The sequence below is a fragment of the Alosa sapidissima genome, chromosome 16 (genome assembly GCF_018492685.1).
Source record: "Alosa sapidissima isolate fAloSap1 chromosome 16, fAloSap1.pri, whole genome shotgun sequence".
NCBI lineage: Eukaryota > Metazoa > Chordata > Actinopteri > Clupeiformes > Clupeidae > Alosa > Alosa sapidissima.
This window is the reverse complement of record NC_055972.1, coordinates 18,606,723-18,627,619: the sequence shown is the minus strand read 5'-3', so window position 1 is coordinate 18,627,619 and position 20,897 is coordinate 18,606,723. Positions and strand designations below refer to the sequence as shown.

General features: G+C 42.9%; 1 protein-coding gene across 2 annotated transcripts in view; it reads right to left on the bottom strand.

Annotated features, from left to right (window-relative positions):
- Nucleotides 1–4,965, bottom strand: part of thbs2a (thrombospondin 2a) — a 20,471-nt gene extending 15,506 nt beyond the window's left edge. Inside the window, exons 1-5 of one of the 2 annotated variants that reach the window (XM_042065907.1) lie at nucleotides 4,698–4,965; nucleotides 4,234–4,302; nucleotides 3,387–3,940; nucleotides 2,881–2,965; nucleotides 1–198 (exon numbers count right to left, since the gene is read on the bottom strand). The exon at nucleotides 1–198 is cut by the window's left edge and continues 2 nt beyond it. In XM_042065907.1, the coding sequence (XP_041921841.1) occupies nucleotides 1–198; nucleotides 2,881–2,965; nucleotides 3,387–3,940; nucleotides 4,234–4,297 (901 nt within the window). In that variant the 5' untranslated portion in view covers nucleotides 4,298–4,302; nucleotides 4,698–4,965. The remainder of the gene's footprint in view (nucleotides 199–2,880; nucleotides 2,966–3,386; nucleotides 3,941–4,233; nucleotides 4,303–4,697) is intronic. The other variant, XM_042065906.1, reaches the window with a different exon arrangement.
- Between the last annotated feature and the right edge of the window lie 15,932 nt (nucleotides 4,966–20,897).

Below are 20,897 nucleotides of genomic sequence, written 5' to 3'. Positions count from 1 at the left end.
CTTTCTGCAGGCCATCTATGAGGTTGCCCACGATGATGCGGAGGCCCTTGAGCTCCTGGAACAGTGTGCTGAGCTCCTCGCACGAGCGCTCGCACAGGTCCGAGCTCAGCTTCTCCGTCTTCTGCCCGATGAAGTTGGTGGTGATGACAGGACTCACGTCCACGATCTCGGCACTCCCTGTCACAGTGTTCGCCTCGACTGTGAAGAGACAGAGAGAGAGAGAGAGAGAGAGAGAGAGAGAAAGGGGACATGAAACCGGGGAAAGAGAGGGGGAAACGTAAGACATGAGGAAGAGAAATAGAGCAAAAGAGCGAGAGAAAAAAAACAGAAAGAGGGGAATAAAACACTAAATAAAGAGGCTGAATGAAGTTATTGGATACTCGCTGTATCGACAGCCAGCCATGCTTCAACGTCTACTGTACTGGGCTCAGCAGAAGCCAAGATGGCTTGAGTCAGCGGAGGACAGCAGAAGCACACAAAGGAAACACACACAAATCTGTCTCCGATGGAAAAACCACACTGACACCATAAATGTCAGATGGCTGTAGCCATTCAGAGTGAATCTCAAAAGCATGGTGGAAGCCAGGCTGATTTTTTGTTGCGGTTCTTGTGAACTTCACATCGGGCCAAAGTTGAAGCGACACCCCACACCACCACCACCACCACCACCCCTCACCCCTCAAAGTCCTTGCTGAGATGTGCTGAGTTGAGCAGCTGACACACAAAGTTTATCAGTTAAGCAGTTGTCTGGGAGGCTCTGAGGAGCATGTCTATGGAATGCGCCCATCACTATGCAGACAAGTCCCTGGGTCTAAGACTTCATCCCCTGATTTATGCACCCTAGGCCTTTAAGTCAAAATTAATACCAGCACATCACATCTGTCTGTGAAATCTGATGCCTTTTATCTTCACAACTGAATCCAAACACCAGAGTCTCATTATAACAATAATGGCTAAATATCACTATGGAAATATGCAAACCATGCTTTCTCGGTTAGAAACCCTTGTGTAGCAGTTTCTCACAAAACAAAATCCAATGGAATACTATGAGAAAAGCCATGAAAAGCCTTGAAAAAAGCCGTTACTACATCAAATAAATTTGCCGTTTGTAACATAATAATCCATAATAAATTCACAACATGATATATCATGATCTTCGGTATGATCTTAGCATGATCTTTTTACTGTCATTTGAAGATTGACATGGTGAATTATAGGCAGTGCTGGAATGTTGGATTCTCGGCCAAAAGGATCATTAGGTGTCTGCAATCTGCATTTATTTTGGGAGCATTTTCCTTTGGATAGATGAGAGACAAGGGACTCTAAATCAAGCCCTCCTGTTGGCCCAAGATTGCCTTAAGAAGCTCCAGTCCTCGACTCCTGAGGAGTCTGTTGGAATCATTAAAAACAGTTTTTCAATCAGTTTGTGTGTGTGTGTGTGTGTGTGTGTGTGTGTGTGTGTGTGTGTGTGTGTGTGTGTCTATGTGTACATGTATGTATGTGTGTGTGGGGGGGGCGCGTGTTTCCCTGTTTCAACTCTTTCTTTCTCTTTGTTTGTGACTCTCTCCCTTTTTTTCTCTCTCTCTCTTTCTTTCTCTCTCTCTCTTAAACATGAATCATATCTTTATACGTATTTTATACTCATCCTCCTTCTCTTTGTAGCTATGAATGAGTAAATGCAAAGGGCTAAATGTAAGAAGGAAATGTAAAAAGACAGAGGAAAGTTGTAACATCGGGCAATGCCACTTCAACAGCCTTTCAACCAAAGGCAATGTTCACAAAAAGCCAACGTGGCATGTTTATTCTCTTCTTTATTACTATGACATTTATAAGTTTATTAGGGACTTTTGGGCTTGGGTTACAGCTAGCTGGTGCCAAAAGAGAACAACTAGCTCCCACAAGTGTCTAGACATTTCCCAGGCCTGGAAGCCACTGAGACAGTGGCAGCTCGCGATACTTGAGCGCTGAAAGAAAGCTAAATAACTCACTCTAACCATCCAGCCATAGAGAGAAAGGATGAAAGATATCTATTCACACCCTACAGTGGTACTGTTTGTTTTGTGTTGTCATGGTCCACAGGCGTCCTTGTGTGAGCGTGCAAGGGGTCTGGATCCTTGGAGCGTGTGACCCCTGGCCAGGCTGTGGGGGGCGGCAGACCTGAGGAAATGGGATTTAGTGGGGGTATCTGGAACTCTACGATAGCCCCCCCACACACACACACTTCTCTCTCCCTCTCTGTGTGAGAGTGGCCCAAGGGACTGCAGGGCACAGCGCCCAGTGTGAACTAAATTGCTGTGCAGTGAGCTGCTATAGTGTATGAGCTCACACATGTGCATATGTTGTAATATAGGCATGTGTGTGTGCGTGCGTGCATAGATGTGTGTGTGTGTGTGTGTGTGTGTGTGTGTGTGTGTGTGTGTGTGTGTGAACGAGAGAGCTTGGTCTTATCCCCCTGTCCCTGTTCACATTCCACCACAGTTTGCAGTGCCTCTGTCTCAGTCTCCTGCCAATGCAAATACGGGTAAACATCTGTATCTCCTTTCTTTCGCGATGTGCATTGGCTGACTTCACCTCAGTGCTCTGATACTGTGGTTTCCCATAAACCTAATGCAGTACTGTAAGAAATTTGCACACATTGAATGACTGAACGTGAAGATTTCTTGACCCACTCTCCTTTCATGTAAAAACGCATCCAGACATGCAGGGACATGGACGTTCCACCTCTCAATGAAGCTGACATACACAGGAAACTTTAATTGTAGATGAGCATAGTGATAGCAATAATGTCTCCAGATGTGTCCTTCAGGTGCAATTACTTTAGCTATTACTAGGAGTGAAGGCACATACAGCTGTCTTAGAGCATTTGAGAGGATGAAATACCTGGCTTTGTGATCTCACAGCCTTTGTTCCTCAGGACATCCTCCAAGGTGGTGTCAAAGATGAATTTCACATTCTGAAGCAATCCCTGCAAATAAGGCAAAGTTTAAAGAAATCAGATGGAGGGAACCACAATGGTTCTTGAAATGCTGGTTACATGAAGGACACATTCACAAATTACTAGTCCATTCTGTGGAAAATAACTGGGTGATAAAACCTCCAAAATTAGACAATGTAAGCTCTCATTAAAGCTTAATAGGTGTTTAAATGATCTCCAAACACTAATTGTAAGACATTCCCATAATTTTATTGTGTTTAGTGTTTCCCAGTGAATAGCTTTTAATGGCACACAATAGGAATAGGGAGTGGGGAAATTGAAGGGAAGGGGTTTCTAAATGCAAAAAAACAACAACTACTAAACGACCTCCCAAATAAAGGTTAGGCTCTACAAACACACTTGTATATCCTGGCTAAGACTTATGTGAGTTTCTTGGAAGCAGAGCGCTTACCCTGAAGTGATTTTCGCGGGTGGAACCTTTGGCCACATACATCCTGCTGCCCTCGGGCTGAAGATGCTCATAGAACGGATCATCCAGGATGAAACTATCGATAAGGGTACAGCCAACGTACAGGTGCGCATTCTCCCCGTGCACGTGCAGCGTGATGTTTTTCCACTGTGAATCTGACAAGTCCACGTCCTCAAACGATACAACATTCTGAGAGCCGTCCATCCAGTACACTAAGTCCAACGTGTTGGCACGACCGTTGGACACAATCTCGAACTGCCGGCGGCCGGTCGAACTCTCCAGTCCGACCAGCGTCCCCCTAGAGGCGCGGTCCTGGCGCATGGTGGCCGCGAATACGAAGCCTTCATTATTCTGGATTTGCTTCAATAGCTGCCGGAGGATCGGCGTGCTAACGGCGGGCAGCTGGTCGAAGCGGATGAAGCGGTATGCAGGGGAATCCCAGTCGTGACCCTTAAAGAGCTTTGCTCCAATAGTTCTGCGGTTGATGTGGCTGATGGCAAACAAGTCAAAGACGGACTCATCATCCAGCTCCCCATCTAAAGATGAGAGATTAAGTTAAAGTGTAAAGTATGAAGGGTTATGAACGCTAAAATAACACATTTCCAGATAAAATGTAGGCAAAGGCAAAAGCTTTTCATATTGAGCTGCAGGGAGGTGCATGGTATAGACAGGCACATATTCAAAGTAATTTAACATAATATGTACTCTATAATCTTCTGTCATTGTCTGCATCTTTTCTATAATGTGAAACATGAATGAAATGTTGCTGTATCATTAAAGACAGGTGTAGTTAAGATAATGAGGCAATCACATTTGGTTGTGGTTTTACCTTGAGGTAGCGCTGGGGCGCAAATGAGTAGCACTGGCAGTAAGCACAGACCTCTAAGTATCATAACTCCTTGAAAGAACATCAGATATCAGTCATCAGGCATGGTAGCAAAACCAAGAAGCACCTCTGTGTTATTTCAAATTCGAATAGGTCAATTGAAATAGCAGTATTCATGAAATGTAGAAAAGCTTCAGATAATTTTCGGTGATTCATAACAATATAACACACTAATTTAACTTTGTTTAGGATACGCATAATTACTTATTAACGAAGATTGAAAAAAGTTTCAGCTCAAGGTAGCAAAATGAATGATTAAACACATACAATTCTGCCAAGTAGTCTGTCTCTGTCTCCAAAAGTAACATATAAGAATAATAAACTCATCCCAAAGTGTTATAGTCTATCAATATGTTAAAATATTACAAACACCCCGATATTTGGGTCATTAGGGGATAAAGATTTACCTCTTAGAAAGTACAATTCCTGATAGATTAGGAAACGACTTATACTTGATCCGCAGATTCAAATGAAATAACAGAAAAAAAATATATTCTTCACATAAGTGTGAAAGGTCTGTCAGAGAAACCGCTGCGTTAATCCACTGGGCGCACTATATCCACAGAGGGCTTGAGACACAATGACTGGTGCGCAAATGACTCTGCCTCTTATATGCAGTTGGGGACGACCATGTAAATCAAGTTAAATATGAGATGCCTGGATCTACTAAGGCGTATTACATAATTCCGTTGTGATAGCGTCATTGGCTCATGTCGTCTACCTGTTTGAGGAGACTTGCACCGGCTCAAAGACCCCCTCCCCTTTACCCTCCCTTCCACGGTACCCTAATCCCACCCAAAAAATGAACCCCGTCTCACTGAAGGATGCTTAACTGCGCCTTTATGTAGGGAGGAGCTATTCATAAAGAACGTATATGGTACTTGTGATATTGTGCGAGTATTTGAATTTGGCGTATTTTTTTTTAGCTGAAATACGATTGTAGTGGGAGATATAGTGTTAGAGGAAATATGTGTAAATGTATAACAGCACTAACGTGTTGTCTCTGTAATATCATGCTTATATGTCATCATGTTGCAAGTTATATTCCTCATAAGTTCTCTCATTGGGTGTAAATATATTCATTTTCTTTGAATATTCTGGTGCGTAAAAGTTGGAGAACGACCGTGCGTTTGGGCTCATGTGAGATATTGATTTATGTGGACAGCGTAAACCACTGGACGGTCAAGATGGGAATAGAGACATTCACGGGAGATGACTTGTGCCCAGGGAGTCACAAACACGAAGGAGTTAAGGGATTTAAGTGAGCTCTGAGAGTTTGGGTACGTGCGCATTGCTGGCAAGCCATGTGTGCCTGGAACAAATTATTTCTGTCAGCGTTCCTACTTGCCGGTATTGTCAGCTAAGAACGGCTTGTATATCTCACAATGAAAAAAGCACATTCCTAAAGATTTAATTTGAGAGTTTGTATGGATGAGCTTCTACAACAATAGTTCATTTTTCTAGAGATGTGCGTCATTTGACACATCGGAAACAGAACGCAGAGTATTCACCAAAGACGGACAAAGACACGCCGGACTAAGCTGTCATAACTTTGCTTTGTTTGGGATTTTTGTAAGATTGAATGCTGCTCTCCTCAAAATAAGAATGCGTGGCCCCTTGCTTAACTATTTAGTTTAACTTAAAAGGGTTTCGTTGATGTCAAACGAATGTTTTCGAGGAGGTTTATCATCCCAGCTCAGTTAAAGATTGCTTCATGATCAACTAAATCTAATAAACTACGAAATAGTCTATTGGGGTTATAAGTGTAGTAGTCTATCATGTTGACCAGGTTTATCTGGTAACACTTTACGGTAAGGGTACATGAATTATCATGAATTCATGCATTAATTAATTCATGATTTATGTATTACTTAATTCCTTAATATCTCATGAATCATCAGAAATTGACATCATTACGATTTATGATTTATTAAGAACGATCATGATGACTTCTTTTTCTGCCAAAAATGTGGTCATCGCTACTCAAATTCTGATTTGAGCACAACTTGTGCAGTTCTCTAAACACATGCCATTGTTAACACTTTAGTTGAGGGGCCACAAACATGATGAACTCATGAGCATGATGATCATGCATAATAAATCATAAATCATAATGATATACCCATCCTACCTAATGCTTTAGTTGATGTGTTGTTCATGCATGAGGTCATGAATGAGAGACTATGAACTCATGCCAATTCCAGATGATTCATAAGATATAAAGGAATGAAAGGAATCTAAAGGAATGATCATGCATGAATTTATGATAATTCATGTACCCTTACCGTAAATTGTTACCGTGTAAGTCTACCTGAAGCTGCATGGAATGCAGTTTGCTATAATGCATCACAAACAGGGCTGTAGTGGTAAAATAAGAGGTGGGTAATTTATTAATTCTGTGATCACGGTAAGGTGGATTGCGGCATGCGATATCAGATTTTTTAAAAAGACATTCAGAACATGTTTGATGATGGTGGAGGTTATTGTCCAATGTTTATAACAATACCAGTGCTATTAAATGGTTCCTAGAGTGTTGATGAGTGTACATATTGTCAATGTGGATAATACAGTGTGATTTTTGAATGTTACAAGTTGCAATTGGTGAATAAACTCTTTTGAGAGGTGGATAAACTTTATTTCTGAAATGTCAGAGGTGGATAAACTGTGTTTACTTGCATTTAGCCGCCACTACAACCCTGATCACAAAAAAGAAATGACATTTAGTAACACTAGGAACACCTACAATATGAGGGTGTGTGGTGAAAACCTCTGCTGATCAATTAGATAGTCTGGTCTCCTGATTGACCCAGTTACTGGGATCCTAGTTTTCTAAATTTGCCACCTTTGAGCTTGTTTGGAAACCTTCCCCACTGGATGGGCCAGCTAACAGCATGGGCTCGCCTGTCACCTGTTGCTAAACAGGCCACAGAGAACCACATTTCAAGCAGATCATAGCAAACCCTGGCTCTCTGAGTGCACTACTTGCTATGATGAAATGTAAGCTTGTGCATCAAAAAGTTCACTCTAAACTCAAATGGTGACCTCATATTGAGGTTTTATGGTTTTTAAAGAAGAAAGTAGGTTAGTGTGACAAGAGAGGGGGGTGGGTGTCTTGGGACCTCACAAATATATACTTAAGCCAATAAGTAGACAACAAGACAATGTGTTGTGCTTTCAGGTTTATTGATATTTGGCTCCAGATTTCTCTTTTTTTTAAATAGAGCAATAGACAATGATTTAATTGTGAAACCCAGCGGAATGAAGTGAAATGCTTGTTTCTGTTAAAAAGTTACCACAAACTGCCAGTAAACATAGCATGCCAACAGCTGAATCACCCCTATGACACACTCCTGGCAGATGGAAAAAGGCTGGCATTTTAACATGGCAGTGAAATGCACACGCAGCTGGAAACATTACATGGTTTGTGTATTAGATCAACCCTAAAAACCTTATCATTGACTCCAAAGGGTATGATGGAGGCAAGTTGTAAAGAGGTTCATTTTTATTTTAATTCAAATGTGTTTCCTTTTGACTTATTGACTTGTAATCAATGAGTTAATATGAATAGCATTCAATGAGTTAATATGAATGGCATTCAATGTTCATTTCTATGTCTGTTCATTCCATCAGTGATGCAGAACAGATAGGATTTTCTTTGTTTTTCTTGTGTTAACTCAAATATTACATTGGATTACACATGGTTTGCTACTGAAAACTTTAGTTGCAAGTTTACCATACAAATTTGGTGGCATGAATGGATGCATGCTCCATCATGTGAAAACTGGCATTGAACTGGATATTTACAGTATCTCTTGGGGATTTATCAATTGTACACTGATACAACAATGATCTAAGACTATATGTATACATACTATATGTATACTGTGTGTGTTTCACTAATTCACGGATTGGGATAAATGCAGAGACCAAATTTCCCTCACGGGATCAAAAGAGTATATATACTATACTATTAAAGGAAAATTCCGGTATTAAGCACTTTGAGTCTCTTTTCTAGTTTGTTTTGGATGAACTAGAGTGGTGGACACCGAAATTTTGACGATTGGTCCTGTCTTGACTTTTCTGACTCGTTTTGAATCGCCTTTACTGCTTCAGAATGGCTGCCTACAGGCATGCACAAACATGTCCTTAAAACAACCTTTAACATTCGTTTTAAAAACTGTGCAATTCACCAAGTGGTTAGTGGTGTTCGTTGATTATTAAAATCAAATCGGCGCAATGTTATTATTTGTGTCTTATTTGCTATTGTGTAACTATTTTTTCAGACACCTCACAACCGCGTATAAACTTCCGCTCAATATTTGAGCCTGAAGCAGTAAAAGAAGGTCTCGTGGAAAGACTACAACCAAATGTAAACAGCCCCCGTTTCCCTTTCCAGTGGCGCAGTAATATCAATGTGCAATGAGTCTTCCAATAGAAATCAATGGGATGCCAAATACTGTATTTCACTACGCTACTTGTTTTGGAACATCAGACAATGGACACCACTAACCACTTGGTGAGTTGCACAGTTTTGAAAACGAACGTTAAGGGTTGTTTTAAGGACATGTTTGTGCATGCCTGTAGCAGCCACTCTGAAGTAGTCAAAGGCGATTCAAAACGAGTCAGAAAAGTCGAGACAGGACCAATCGTCAAAATTTCGGTGTCCACCACTCTAGTTCATCCCAAACAAACCAGAAAAGGGACTCAAAGTTCTAAATACCGGAATTTTCCTTTAAGGTCCTATACTTTTTAGGCCCGTCCACACGAAGACGCTTTTTGGGTTAAACGCACAGGTTTTGCTTCGTCTTGGCCGAGCGTCCAAACGAATCCTGTAAACTGTAAATCACTGCCCGAAACCGCACTTTTTTGAAACCTGGTCCCAGGGTGGAAAAATCTGAAACCGTAGCCCCAGTGAGTTCGTTTGGACGGCGAAACCGCATAGCCTACTTGCATATTGATGATGTCATCGCCACACCTCAGCTGCCTGGACTTGACACTTATAGTATTGCCTAACAATACTAGTTTTCATACATAACATTACCTACGATTACATTCCGTAGGATAAATATCACAACTGGTGCTGCGCAGCGCCGATAGCTTATGACTTGGTGGACTGAACACTGTTTTTCCCAGTGTTTTTTTTATGCATTCTAGCTACTGTCAGTGACGCGAGAGAACAAGTTATTAGGGAAGTGCGGTGTAAGTTTACATTAATTTGTGTGTAGTGCCGGTGTCATTAATTTATTTTACATGTCTTACAACATAAATAAATGCATTCATAGTCTAGTGAAGTCAGATATGAGCATACAAAGACGCTTAGAACCAACCTGCTTAGAACTCATGTTAAGCCTATAGATGCGCGCTAAATGTGAATGCACGATTTGATGCAAGCAAAAGTATCTACTGTTACTAACAAAGGTATTATAGCAATATTATAAATGTGGCGACGGAATAGCCTAGAACTTGGGTACACCTAGCCTTTGCACTTGCGGTGATAACCAAAACTAATGTGAATCGCGGACTATCCTACAACCAAAGAAAGTAAAGGAGATTATTTGTACCTGCGTTAGCCAAATAAAGGACGGGACTGCACCCTTCACAAACCGTAAAAAAAAAGTTTATTAGTTTTACAGTTGACTACAGTTGACAGTTCACTATAAGTCCACACAAACAATTCTGGTTTCCTTGCACTAGCCAGTTTTGTCGTAGCCTACTCCAGTGGTTCTTAAACTTTTTGTCTGGCGACCCCACAAAAAAGTATGGCGAGGTCTGGCGACCCCACTTTCCCCAAACCCATTCTAAGTCCTTACTCAAATACCCCCCTCAAACGTTAACAACTAAATCAAGCAAAAACTAGAAAGCAAAGTCATTTGTTTTATTTACTCCATATGAACAAGAACCGAGAAAACCAAACAATCACGATTAAACAAGTGTAGGCTGCCGCCATATCAGATCAGAGCGCTATGTGCGTAGCGCGCACACACACAAGCACGCACACACACATAGCCTCCACATGCAGCATTAGGCCTACGTTACATGAATTATATTTATGGCGATAATAATGACAATATTTTTTTATTTCCCTTTTCTAGTTTACTATTGTAACGATTTGATAGCGGCACTCCTCCTCTCCTGGCGGGGCCCTAGGTGGCCTTTCCAACCGTCGACACTGTACCGGGGTTCAGGGGGGGTCAGATGAAGCTGCACCAACGCCACTCCGCTCCGTCGATTCACCGACCAGGACAGACAGGCAACCGGACCACGCTGAGCTCTCCCACTGCAGCTACCGTCTTCGGCGTCCCTCCTCGTGTTGCCTCCTCGCAGAGCCGACCTGCTCTGCTCCCAGCCCGTTCCACTCCCTCACGGCCTCAGCGAAGGCATGACCCCCGAGATGGCCATGCTATCGAACTCCACACAACAAACTTTTTTCTTTTTTTTTTTTTTTTTTAAAAGGCGCCGGCCAACTAGAACGGGCGCCCACACAGCACGGTGCCTCTCACACGCACCCAAACGTTTTAAAGTTCAGAGTTTAGAGGGCCTTTCCGTCGAAGCTGCCCCACCGTCGTGAGTTCGCTGCCCCCAGCGTCTCTGCCAACCGTCCGTCGTCCAGGAACCTCTTCCTCGCCGCTCTCCCTCAGCTCTGCTCACGCGTCGCGGCCACCGCCACCGCCAGCTCCAGCCTCGAACCGCCCGGCGCGGAGTCAGTGCCCAGCGTCGTCTTCTCCGAGGCCCCTCTTCCGGCAAGATCTCCTCCCATGGCAGCAGGCAGGTCCAGACGACAGCACCTCTCCTCCGTCGGCAGTAGCGATAGAAGGCCCCAAGCTTTTTAGCAGCCCTTACAAGGGCTCTCTCCGGATCCTCTTGCGTGGGCCTCCACCCAGTAGTGAGGTCTCCCGCTCCCAGCTTCTCTTGCTGAGCGGAGGCCACGTTCGAAAATCGCTTCTGACACCAATGTAACGATTTGATAGCAATACACACAGTTGTCCAATCAAAAGGTTTATTAGCTGAGAACGAGAGCAGGGACACAGACCCAGAACACAATACACACGGGGTAGGTCAAGTACACACACACACTACACATACAGGGGAGGACGCAGCCCCCCACAAAAAAAGGATCACACACGAGGGAGAACTAAAAGGGAAAATATGTTACAATAAAGACGCTAATATTACACTTATAACTTAGGAGAAATACAGACATAAACCCCAATTGTTTGCTCCCGCATCCCAGCATGCCCTCCGTGGGAGAACGCTATGAACGCTTGTGCGCCGACGTTACACTATCTTTAACAATTTCAATGGGAAGGGTGGGCATGCTTCCGTGAACATAGCAAGTTAATTCTAGGAGGAATGCTGCATACGGCGACAAGGAGATTTTCCTCCACGGTGCTGAGCCGACATGTATTTTGAGATGTCGTTTCATTTTGACAGGTTTTAAGCTCTCATTCGCCAGAACATCGCCACAAATCACACATTGTGGGTGGTCGAGGTTATCTTTAACTTGGCAAGTGAATGCATATTTCAGAAATTCTTTCTGATAAAGCCGACGTGCCATTTGTTCTTTTTTACTCTCACCGGCCGTTAGACTTGTCCCATCTGAGGATCACGGAGGAGTAGACGCACTGGTAGATGGCACTTCCGATTTTCAATTTTTTAAGCAGCCACCTGTCCATTTTGGCTAGTAGGCTACCTATGTCTTTTGTTTTGTTTTACTTAAATAGTGGGAACAAGTTGAGTTTGCATAGTGGAAGCAGATAGTTACATTGTTTCTATCAGCGGACCAGTAGCCCATAGACTGAACCAGATCTCGTTGAAAGATGAAAACATTTCTCTCTCTTCTCTTAACTGTGTGTAAATAAGAAAAAGGCAGAAAAGGCCAATATTATTTTCCTTTGTTTCACCTAATAAACTAAACCTAAAACCTAAACCGCGACCCCACGGAAGTTTTTGGCGACCCCTAATTTAAGAATCACTGGCCTACTCTGTCTGTTGTATGGCCTACACAGCGTGCAAGCTTTGCTCAATTTCTGTAACAGACAGTGCCACCTATAGGCCTGGGATATGAAGTAACGTGTTGAGTCGTGTTGAGATGGATCCGTTTGGACGCAAATATTCTTAATATGGTTCCAGGGAAGACGGAGGAAATTTGAGATCCACAGATCTCCAAAGATGTCCCCAATAAGATAAAACGGACACCCCCACCCCTTGCAGCAGTTATATAATCCAGAGCCCTATTTGTCCAAACACACCCCTTGGATGCACAGATTCTGTCTGTGAGGATCATTGTGGTTATTATTCAACATCATTAAACATTGCGCAACATTCTAAGACACTGTCTACTCTACGCCAAAGCATTATCTCATCTTGGGATCTCAAGCATGCTTGTGGAACCATATCAAGGAAGCAAAATAACCAATATTTGATCATTGGCGTTCACTTACCTTCATGGGGGAAAATTTGTTTATAAACACTGAAATATTTTCTCGCTGTTGCGTCTAGTTGATTCATATTTTGGCCCAGCCTTTGGGCGTTGTAGCACTGAAATCAAACATACTGCCCAGGCCATGAACGCTGTTTACAGGAAGAACCTTAGCACCTGTGGAACACCTCAGTCATCTGCTGAGCTTGAGTGAGAAAGCACACAACAACAACAAAAAAACAGCACCCCCAGGAAAACGTGAGGCATAAAATGAGGCAAACTTATAAATTATCTCACACTTTATGATGCATGGGGAGGAAGTGAAACATATATAGCTGCATCTGAACTATCTGTATTTTGGACAGAGTTTCAAGGTGTGTATGTGGGGGGGGGGTTACAGCATCATCATGCAGGGCCAAAAACAATGTTTGCCAAGCCACGCATGGCATCAGCTTTCTAGCGAGGAAAGGCTTCTGGGTGGCATGGCTAATGGTATACCGGCTTGCTTCAGTGGAGACATCATCAGGGATATGTTTTAAATGAGTGCAAATCTAGCCTCGGGTATTAAGTGGCAACATGTGTTTTTCCGCGCCCAGGCTGCAAATCAAGGAACTTTAAATTCCACTCCACTGGTTGTGTGCCTCTGTGCGTGCTCCTGCTGAGTGTGTCTCCGTCCAGTGTTCATGCGAGTGTGCCCTGGCATATGGATGTGCAGACTTAAGACATCTATAGCACCTTTATTGTATGTGTGCATGTTGGTATGTAGGTATGTGCCATACATATGTGTTGCAATACTTTAGATTGGTTATGTAGTAATATAGATCCATTCAGAGGCATGCCTGCAGCCTCCAGTAGAGCCAGGTGTACCCATATTTGGAGTGTACACAATGGAGATGATAGATCCTGCAGGAAATACCAGACAGTCTTAACATGTTTCTTCAAAGTGTAGATAACTCATACTAATTTAAGGCCACGGTCCTCTTACTCTGGAAAGAAATAGAATATGTAAAAAGTCTAGCCACAAGGGAGATTGATGTAATTCATAAATACCTGAAAGCTCAGAACCATATGCAATAGTAAAACTTTACTGGGGAAAACAAACCTTTATTGCCTTCCATGTAATGGGGAAATCTTTCAAAATAAAAATGCTAATGATTGACACTTCTACTTCCTGTTTGGATCAGGTTAGGGAAATACATGAAATAACTAATATTAGAAAAAACAACTTAAAATACAAACAACACAGTTCAGTCAATGTAGTATGGCTTTGTGAACACTGACAAAAGCAAGCTTTATTTGCTGTACAATATAACTCTATTTCCTATCTATTACAGTATTGATCACAAAGTTCATTTCCCAAGCATTTCCATATTTGGCCAGTTGTGCAAATTCATCCCAACCAAGTTATGCAACATGAATCCACACAGTGATATCACTGCACCTCCTCATCTAAAGGTTGTAAACTAGGTGTTGTAAACTCGGGGCAAGATGGATTCTCTCCCAGACGGAGATTTTTGTCCTGGGAAGCGAAGACCAAAACACCCCAAGCGAGTAATCCTACGCGCGGCCTCTGACACAAGCCAGGTGCGCAGGAACGGATGGAGCCTTGTGAGCAGGGCCATAAACAGAGCAGCACACTCCCAACGCGACGCTCCGTCTACACTGGCCGGGCTGCCGGAGCGTGGACTGGCTCCCATGTTGCAGACGACAGCTTCATTCATTTTAGAAGCCATTAGCTGTTGCCACAGTGACTGATGGAAAATTACATAATCATGGTCCAAATGCATCCCACTACAAACAAAGGTATAGATACTCACTATAATATCTGCAGTAGTCCTGTACCTCAATTACATGATGGCAACAGAAGGCCATGGCCTCAACATTACGCAATTATCATGGGAAATTAACAGACAGATGTAGAGATTATGGCAAACCTCATAAAAAAGGGAAAGCGATCTTAAACCAGTTGCTTATTATTGCTTTCATGAGTGAGTGATGAGTATTACTTATTTGCTGCAATAGGACATTGCTGACTTCCAGCTGCATCTGTTGAAATCATACATTTAAAAAGCAGACCCTGGGTGAGGCCATTTCTAATATCCTGTTCGTGTTGTGATCAGCTCTGTTGACTTGAACAAGAGAACAAAGTTACACGCAGATTACTCATGGCATCAATAATTAGACTGTGGTTGACTATGGTCATATTTGTGGTAGCCAGATGAATGGCATACCTCTGATTTAAAATGAAAACATAACAAAACAAAAATTTCTGACATATAATGAGTTGGCTCACAGCCATTCAACCTCTGAACAACCGCAGATCCAGATTCAATATCCTTTTCACCTTGTAACTGTTGTAACAGATCTTCACAGCTTTTATGTGCAGCACATGTAGGCTAGTCAACAGTCCTTTCTCCCATTCCTACTCATGTATGCAACTGTCTTTCTTCATTTGGAAGTTTGGTTTTTAATAATGGCTTCCAGACTTTTCACTGCCTTTAAGTCTTTCCTCACAGATCGCAATCAACACTCGGCCATTTTATATCTCTATAATGTAGTTTTGGAATCGAACCGAATTTTTTATTGTTTCATTTGCTTTAACTTCCCTCCAGTCAATTGCAATCATGGTTTTATGCCTTCTTCCTGTCTCTGATATTAAATTAAAGAAATTTCCACTCGTAAAACACTCTGAATAATTCATGTATTTATGGTCAAAGGGAGGAGTGGTGTTGAGTTAGATCAGGCCATTTATGGTTGCGCAGACGGGTGTGCTTCAGGAGTGTAAAGAACATCTCACAAAAATGTCATATAATGTCATTGATCCACCATGCTTTTGTCTCCGAAGCCATTTGGGTTTATGGAGATGGAGGTGTGAGCCCCCAAAGGCCATCATGCTGGAGTGTCTTAAACTAGAGCCATGAGGACCGAGAATCAATGCCTCCCTTTGTCGTGTTCACTTTACAGGCAATAAAATAGTGCAATTAGCCTTCTTGTGCTACAATAGGCTGGCAACATACATTGTGTTACGCAGTTTGGCCTTAAAAAAGTGGATTTGGGGTACACATGGGATGGAAAAGTGATGACTGGTATGACTGAGTTGTTGCTCTAGTGCAGACAACTTACTGATGGTCCTGTATATGCGCATCATCGCAATGACCACAATACAGACTCCCACTGTCAAGCGCGGTTTGGGGGAGAGGGTTAGCTGGTATAAATATGAGGCGTTCTGATGATTTGGCCTCTTTCTAGCAAGCAAGAGGAGTATGAAAAATCAGACACACACACACACACACACACACACACACACAAACACAGTTTGGCCCAGTCCTCATTTCATCTAAAAGTATTGGGACATCCTCAGCAGCTTAGGATTACACCGGTACCGTACTCACTGATTGCTGAATGAAAGAAGGAGGTTATCTGCGTTAAAGAAAATGGAAAATATGGTGCCATAACTGAAATTCATCATTTACTTTTTAGTAGATTTCATTGAGTAATTTTAAATTACTCAATGGAATCTACAAATTGATTTTATCCATATGGACTCTAAGGGTCCTAAAACCTTTTTTGTACTTTTGTACTTTGTAAGATGTAACATTGAAGGTGTTATAAAGTAGGAAAATAGATTGAGAAACATGGTTTGATGGAGAGAAATGGGTAGATAGAAAGAAGAAAGGAGAATGTGGGCTTAGAAATACAGAATTACAAGACTAGAATAGAACCACGGCTATAGAAGAGAGACAGACAAAGAGGGGATTTCAAAAGAAAGGACCAGGAGAAAGAGAATGAAAGGGAGAAGCAGAGGGGAGAGATGAGGAGAGAGAGAGAGAGAGAGTAAAAGTGTGAGTGCTCAGCAGAGTGTGGGAGGAGGAGCTCTGGCTTGGGGTCCCTGGGCACAGAAGGTGCTGCGATGCTGAACTGCACACACACTCTCCTCCTGTCTGAGTTGGTCGGACTACACACACACTCTCCTCCTGTCTGAGTTGGTCAGATTACACACACACTCTCCTCCTGTCTGAGTTGGTCGGACTACACACACACTCTCCTCCTGTCTGAGTTGGTCGGGCTGATTCAGTTGCTTCTCCCACTGGTGGAAGGAGAGACTGGTTAGTCTCTTATCTTTATATCCATCCTTCCTAATAATGTTTTGTGAGCGCTTCATGCAGTTCACTGTAAATAATATATGAATGTTCTTTTTTTTACTGAAATTAAAAGTGGACATTGTCCAAGGACATGGCATAGTTGTTTCAATTATTAGTTTTCACAGACAAAATCTGTCCAAAATGTCAGGGAGCTAACCCTTGCTGCTGCCTGGCCCAGTAGGCAGCTGAACTAACTGAATCCTGTATCATAGCAACCCAGAAAACAAGCTAGCACTTCTGTGCTATTGTATCAGAGCAAAGCAAAGTTGAGTGCTTTGTAATGCTTTTGCAGCTGGCAAAATTAGTTTTCCTACTTTAAGAATGAAGATATCAGCTCTCACAGTTTTCATGTAAGTGCTCTTAAATACAAACATCCTGAAAGAAGAAGACTATTGCTCAATATTAAACTCAGGAGAGCAAAAGTAATCTACAGTGTTCCTCATCTGTCATTTTTTGTGGTGTGTGTGTGTGTGTGTGGGGGGTGGATTTTGCAACATATCAATATGTCAACATGTCAAGGAAGGTTATGAACTCCCTACCACTCCAATGAGGATGGGCCTAAACTCTCAGTCTACTGGGTACTGATGAGAACTTCCCACTGAGCATGTCAGGACATTCACCATTCCTACTGAGCATGTCAGGACCATTCATATTTTTTGATCTCAAAGATTGCTCTCTTGTTTTTTTGCCCTCTGTGTCTGCTTCCTGTGCAGACACCCCCCCCCCCCCCCCCCTCCCTGTTTGAGGAGAGCTCTGATGAGCTCTGATATGTGTGGCATGTGTAAGGGGGCACAGTATCTCTGGACTAACTGAAAAAAAAAAAAAAACAGCATCCCGACGGCGCCAAAAAAAACTTCGGCTGCGAGGGATCAAAAAAGAACAGTCAATGGAGAGCATCCAGTACTCGCTTCCAGTCCTCCCATTTTCATTAACACTTTCACAAGAATGAGCTTCCTCTGGAGCCGGTCACAAGAATGAGCTTCCTCTGGAGCCTGTCGGAGCTGCGCTCACTGAAATGAATAAATAAAATATTTAGATAGCCAGCCAGAGCGTAACAGATACTATAGTAAGATCACAGACAATTTCCCATTCAAAGAGAAAGGGGCTCTTGTCTCACCATTAAAGATTTTTAAATTCTACATTCTTTGGAAAAATTATTCACACAGGGGAACCAAAGGAAAATAAATTGCGGCGGCTTCATCCAGCTGGGGAGACGGTTGATAGGCTTCCTAGCGAGTGAGAAACCATACGTTTTTTCTCCCCTTTCTTGAGGAAGAAGGCAAACCCTGCATTGAGTCCTTACTTCACACAAAAGGAGCATTCAGAAGAGACATGCTGAGCTCTCCCGAGGGTCTCTCAGAGCAGAACTTCCTGCTAGTTATTCGGTCCAGGTTTCCCTAGCGTTGGCATACGGCACGTGGTGGCATATAGGTCAAGCCAGAAAAAATGTGCTCTGGAATGAGTCTTGGGGCTGGGGTGCGGTCCGGCGCTGTGAGTCCCATCAATCCTGACGGGACAGCACAGCGGTAGCGCGGCCACAGGCCCCAGCTCTCTGTCCAGCAGTGACGTTATAGCAGCAGTTGCTGTGATTACGCAAAAGGGGGATCTGTCATGCCATGTTTCAGCCACTGATTATGAACCTGACTGCTGCCAGTGGACCGACTGCACCCATTGCCATCACCACACACTCCAAAACAGACTCGCATAACACTGCATTTAGCTTTTCTCCAGCAATTGCTTGTTGTTGTTCCACACTAAAATGCAAATGCAGACCAGATGCACTGCTGTGATGCTAACAGCTAGGCTGAGATGTCAAATCCCGAATGGCCAGCATATTGTAAGCAAAGGCGTGTCTTCAGTTTGGTTACCAGGCAAAGTAAAGATACCACATTTGAAATGAAAATAAAAGCTTTTTGTGACTTACTCACACTTCCCCCCCATCCTTACCCACACCCCACCACCCAACCACACCACCCAGCACACACCCACACACACACCCACACTGTAAATGAGGCATGAGAATTGAAATGCCACCTGTAATTGTTAAGTTGGCTTTATTACGTCATAACACAAACACTGTGTCCTAACTTGTCCTAACCTTCTGTTGACCTCACTTCCATTACTTATTAATGTAATGTGCGGGAGATATGGACAAACAATACTTCTATGCTAATGGTGGTAAAAATTGTGTTTTTTTTGTGCGTGTGGAAATCTGTCACACTCATTCACTATGTGTGTCATGAACAACCTCATCCTTGGTATAAAGAAAGCAGTCTTGGTAATCCTGACCTGGCTCTTACCTGCCCTGCATATCCTGTTGTTGTCTCTGGTGGATGGGGATTAACCCTTAAAGGAGTACTGTCGGAATGTTGAGAAATGAACATTCTAAAGGATATCTGGGTTCATTGAATTCAACATAGAATTTTAGAACCTTCAATTGTTGCGGAACTTAGAACGTTCAAAAACCTACACCTTTAAGGGTTAAGTGGAATCTCAAATCTTCCCTCCACTGCTGTTTCCAGACAAGGTAAAGCGTATCGGAGACAGTAAGGTACTAGGTGTTCTTTTGTACAGCGTCAGAACACTCTCTGTTCAGCTTGAGGATGTACAGCACTATATTTTTGCTGGCAGATTTGAGGAGGATATGGAGGAATGTGACGTTTAAGACATAGTTTTGTGCGAGCAGCTGTCTCCAACGGCAACGTAGTGCTTAGCACCATCATAAAAATGGATATGAAAAATTATATTTTGCATATGTTCAAGGAAAGAGTTCAAATAAATATTTCATACACACTAGAGTATATGGAAAAAATGTGCTCACTTTGAATGTAGGCTTATTTCCCCAGGAACAGATGTATAGCGACTTAAACATATTGGAAGCAACTGTTGAACGCCAGGTCTCTGGTCTGCACACATCCATGTGTTTGAGTTCAAGATCTTCATTCCTTTTGTCAGTTAGCAGCCTGACACCTGGGATGGTTGGGAGTTCCTGTGGGTGATGACTTAATCATATGATAAAGGCCTTAGAAGCAATGCAGTTTTATGAGCAACACACTCAGAAACTGCAGAAGAAATACATGTTGTTAGAATATTGGATAAATATGTGTGTATGACAGATTCCCAATGCAGTCCTCCAACTGGAGCGCACGCACGCACACACAAAAAATCACACACAAACAAACGCACACCATGGATGAACAGATACACGCCATCTATGACGTCTATAGACACAACAACACCATGATTAAAAGACTCAAATCTACACCTGTAAATGATCATCTGTTGAGTTTATGCTATGATCAGCTCTACATCCTGAAACACAGACATTCTTACAGGAGAATAGTGCTGATGATGGAGATGATGGTTTTGGTTTGGATTTATTCACAGTTCAAGGTTCATAGGGAACTGTGCTCTCTCCAGTCCTGTACACATCTGACTTCTGCTACAACACTGAGTCATGCCACATGCAGAAGTTTTCTGACGATACTGCAATTGTGGGGTGTATCAGGAACGGGCAGGAGGAGGAGTACAGGAGCCTGGTGGAGGACTTTGTGCAATGGTGCAAACTCAATCATTTCCAACTCAACACTTCAAAGACCAAGGAGATGGTGGTGGATTTCCGCAGGTCTAAGCCCACTCTGCTACCAGTCTCCATTGATGGGGTCAATGTCGAGGTGGTAAGCACCTACAAGTACCTGGTTCTCCACCTGGACAATAAACTGGACTGGTCAGCCAACACTGACGCACTCTACAAGAAAGGGCAGAGCAGGCTGTACTTCCTGAGGAGGCTGCGCTCCTTCAATGTGTGCAGCAAGCTCCTCAGGATGTTCTACCAGTCTGTTGTTGCCAGCGTCCTTTTCTTTGCAGTGGTATGTTGGGGAGGAAGCACAAAGAAGAAGGATGCGGGGCGACTTGACAGGCTGGTAAGGAAAGCTGGCTCTGTAGTGGGAGCTGAACTGGAGTGCATCACTTCAATATCTGACAAAAGGACCCTGAACAAACTGATCATAACTGATCAACATCTTGGACAATGAGTGTCATCCACT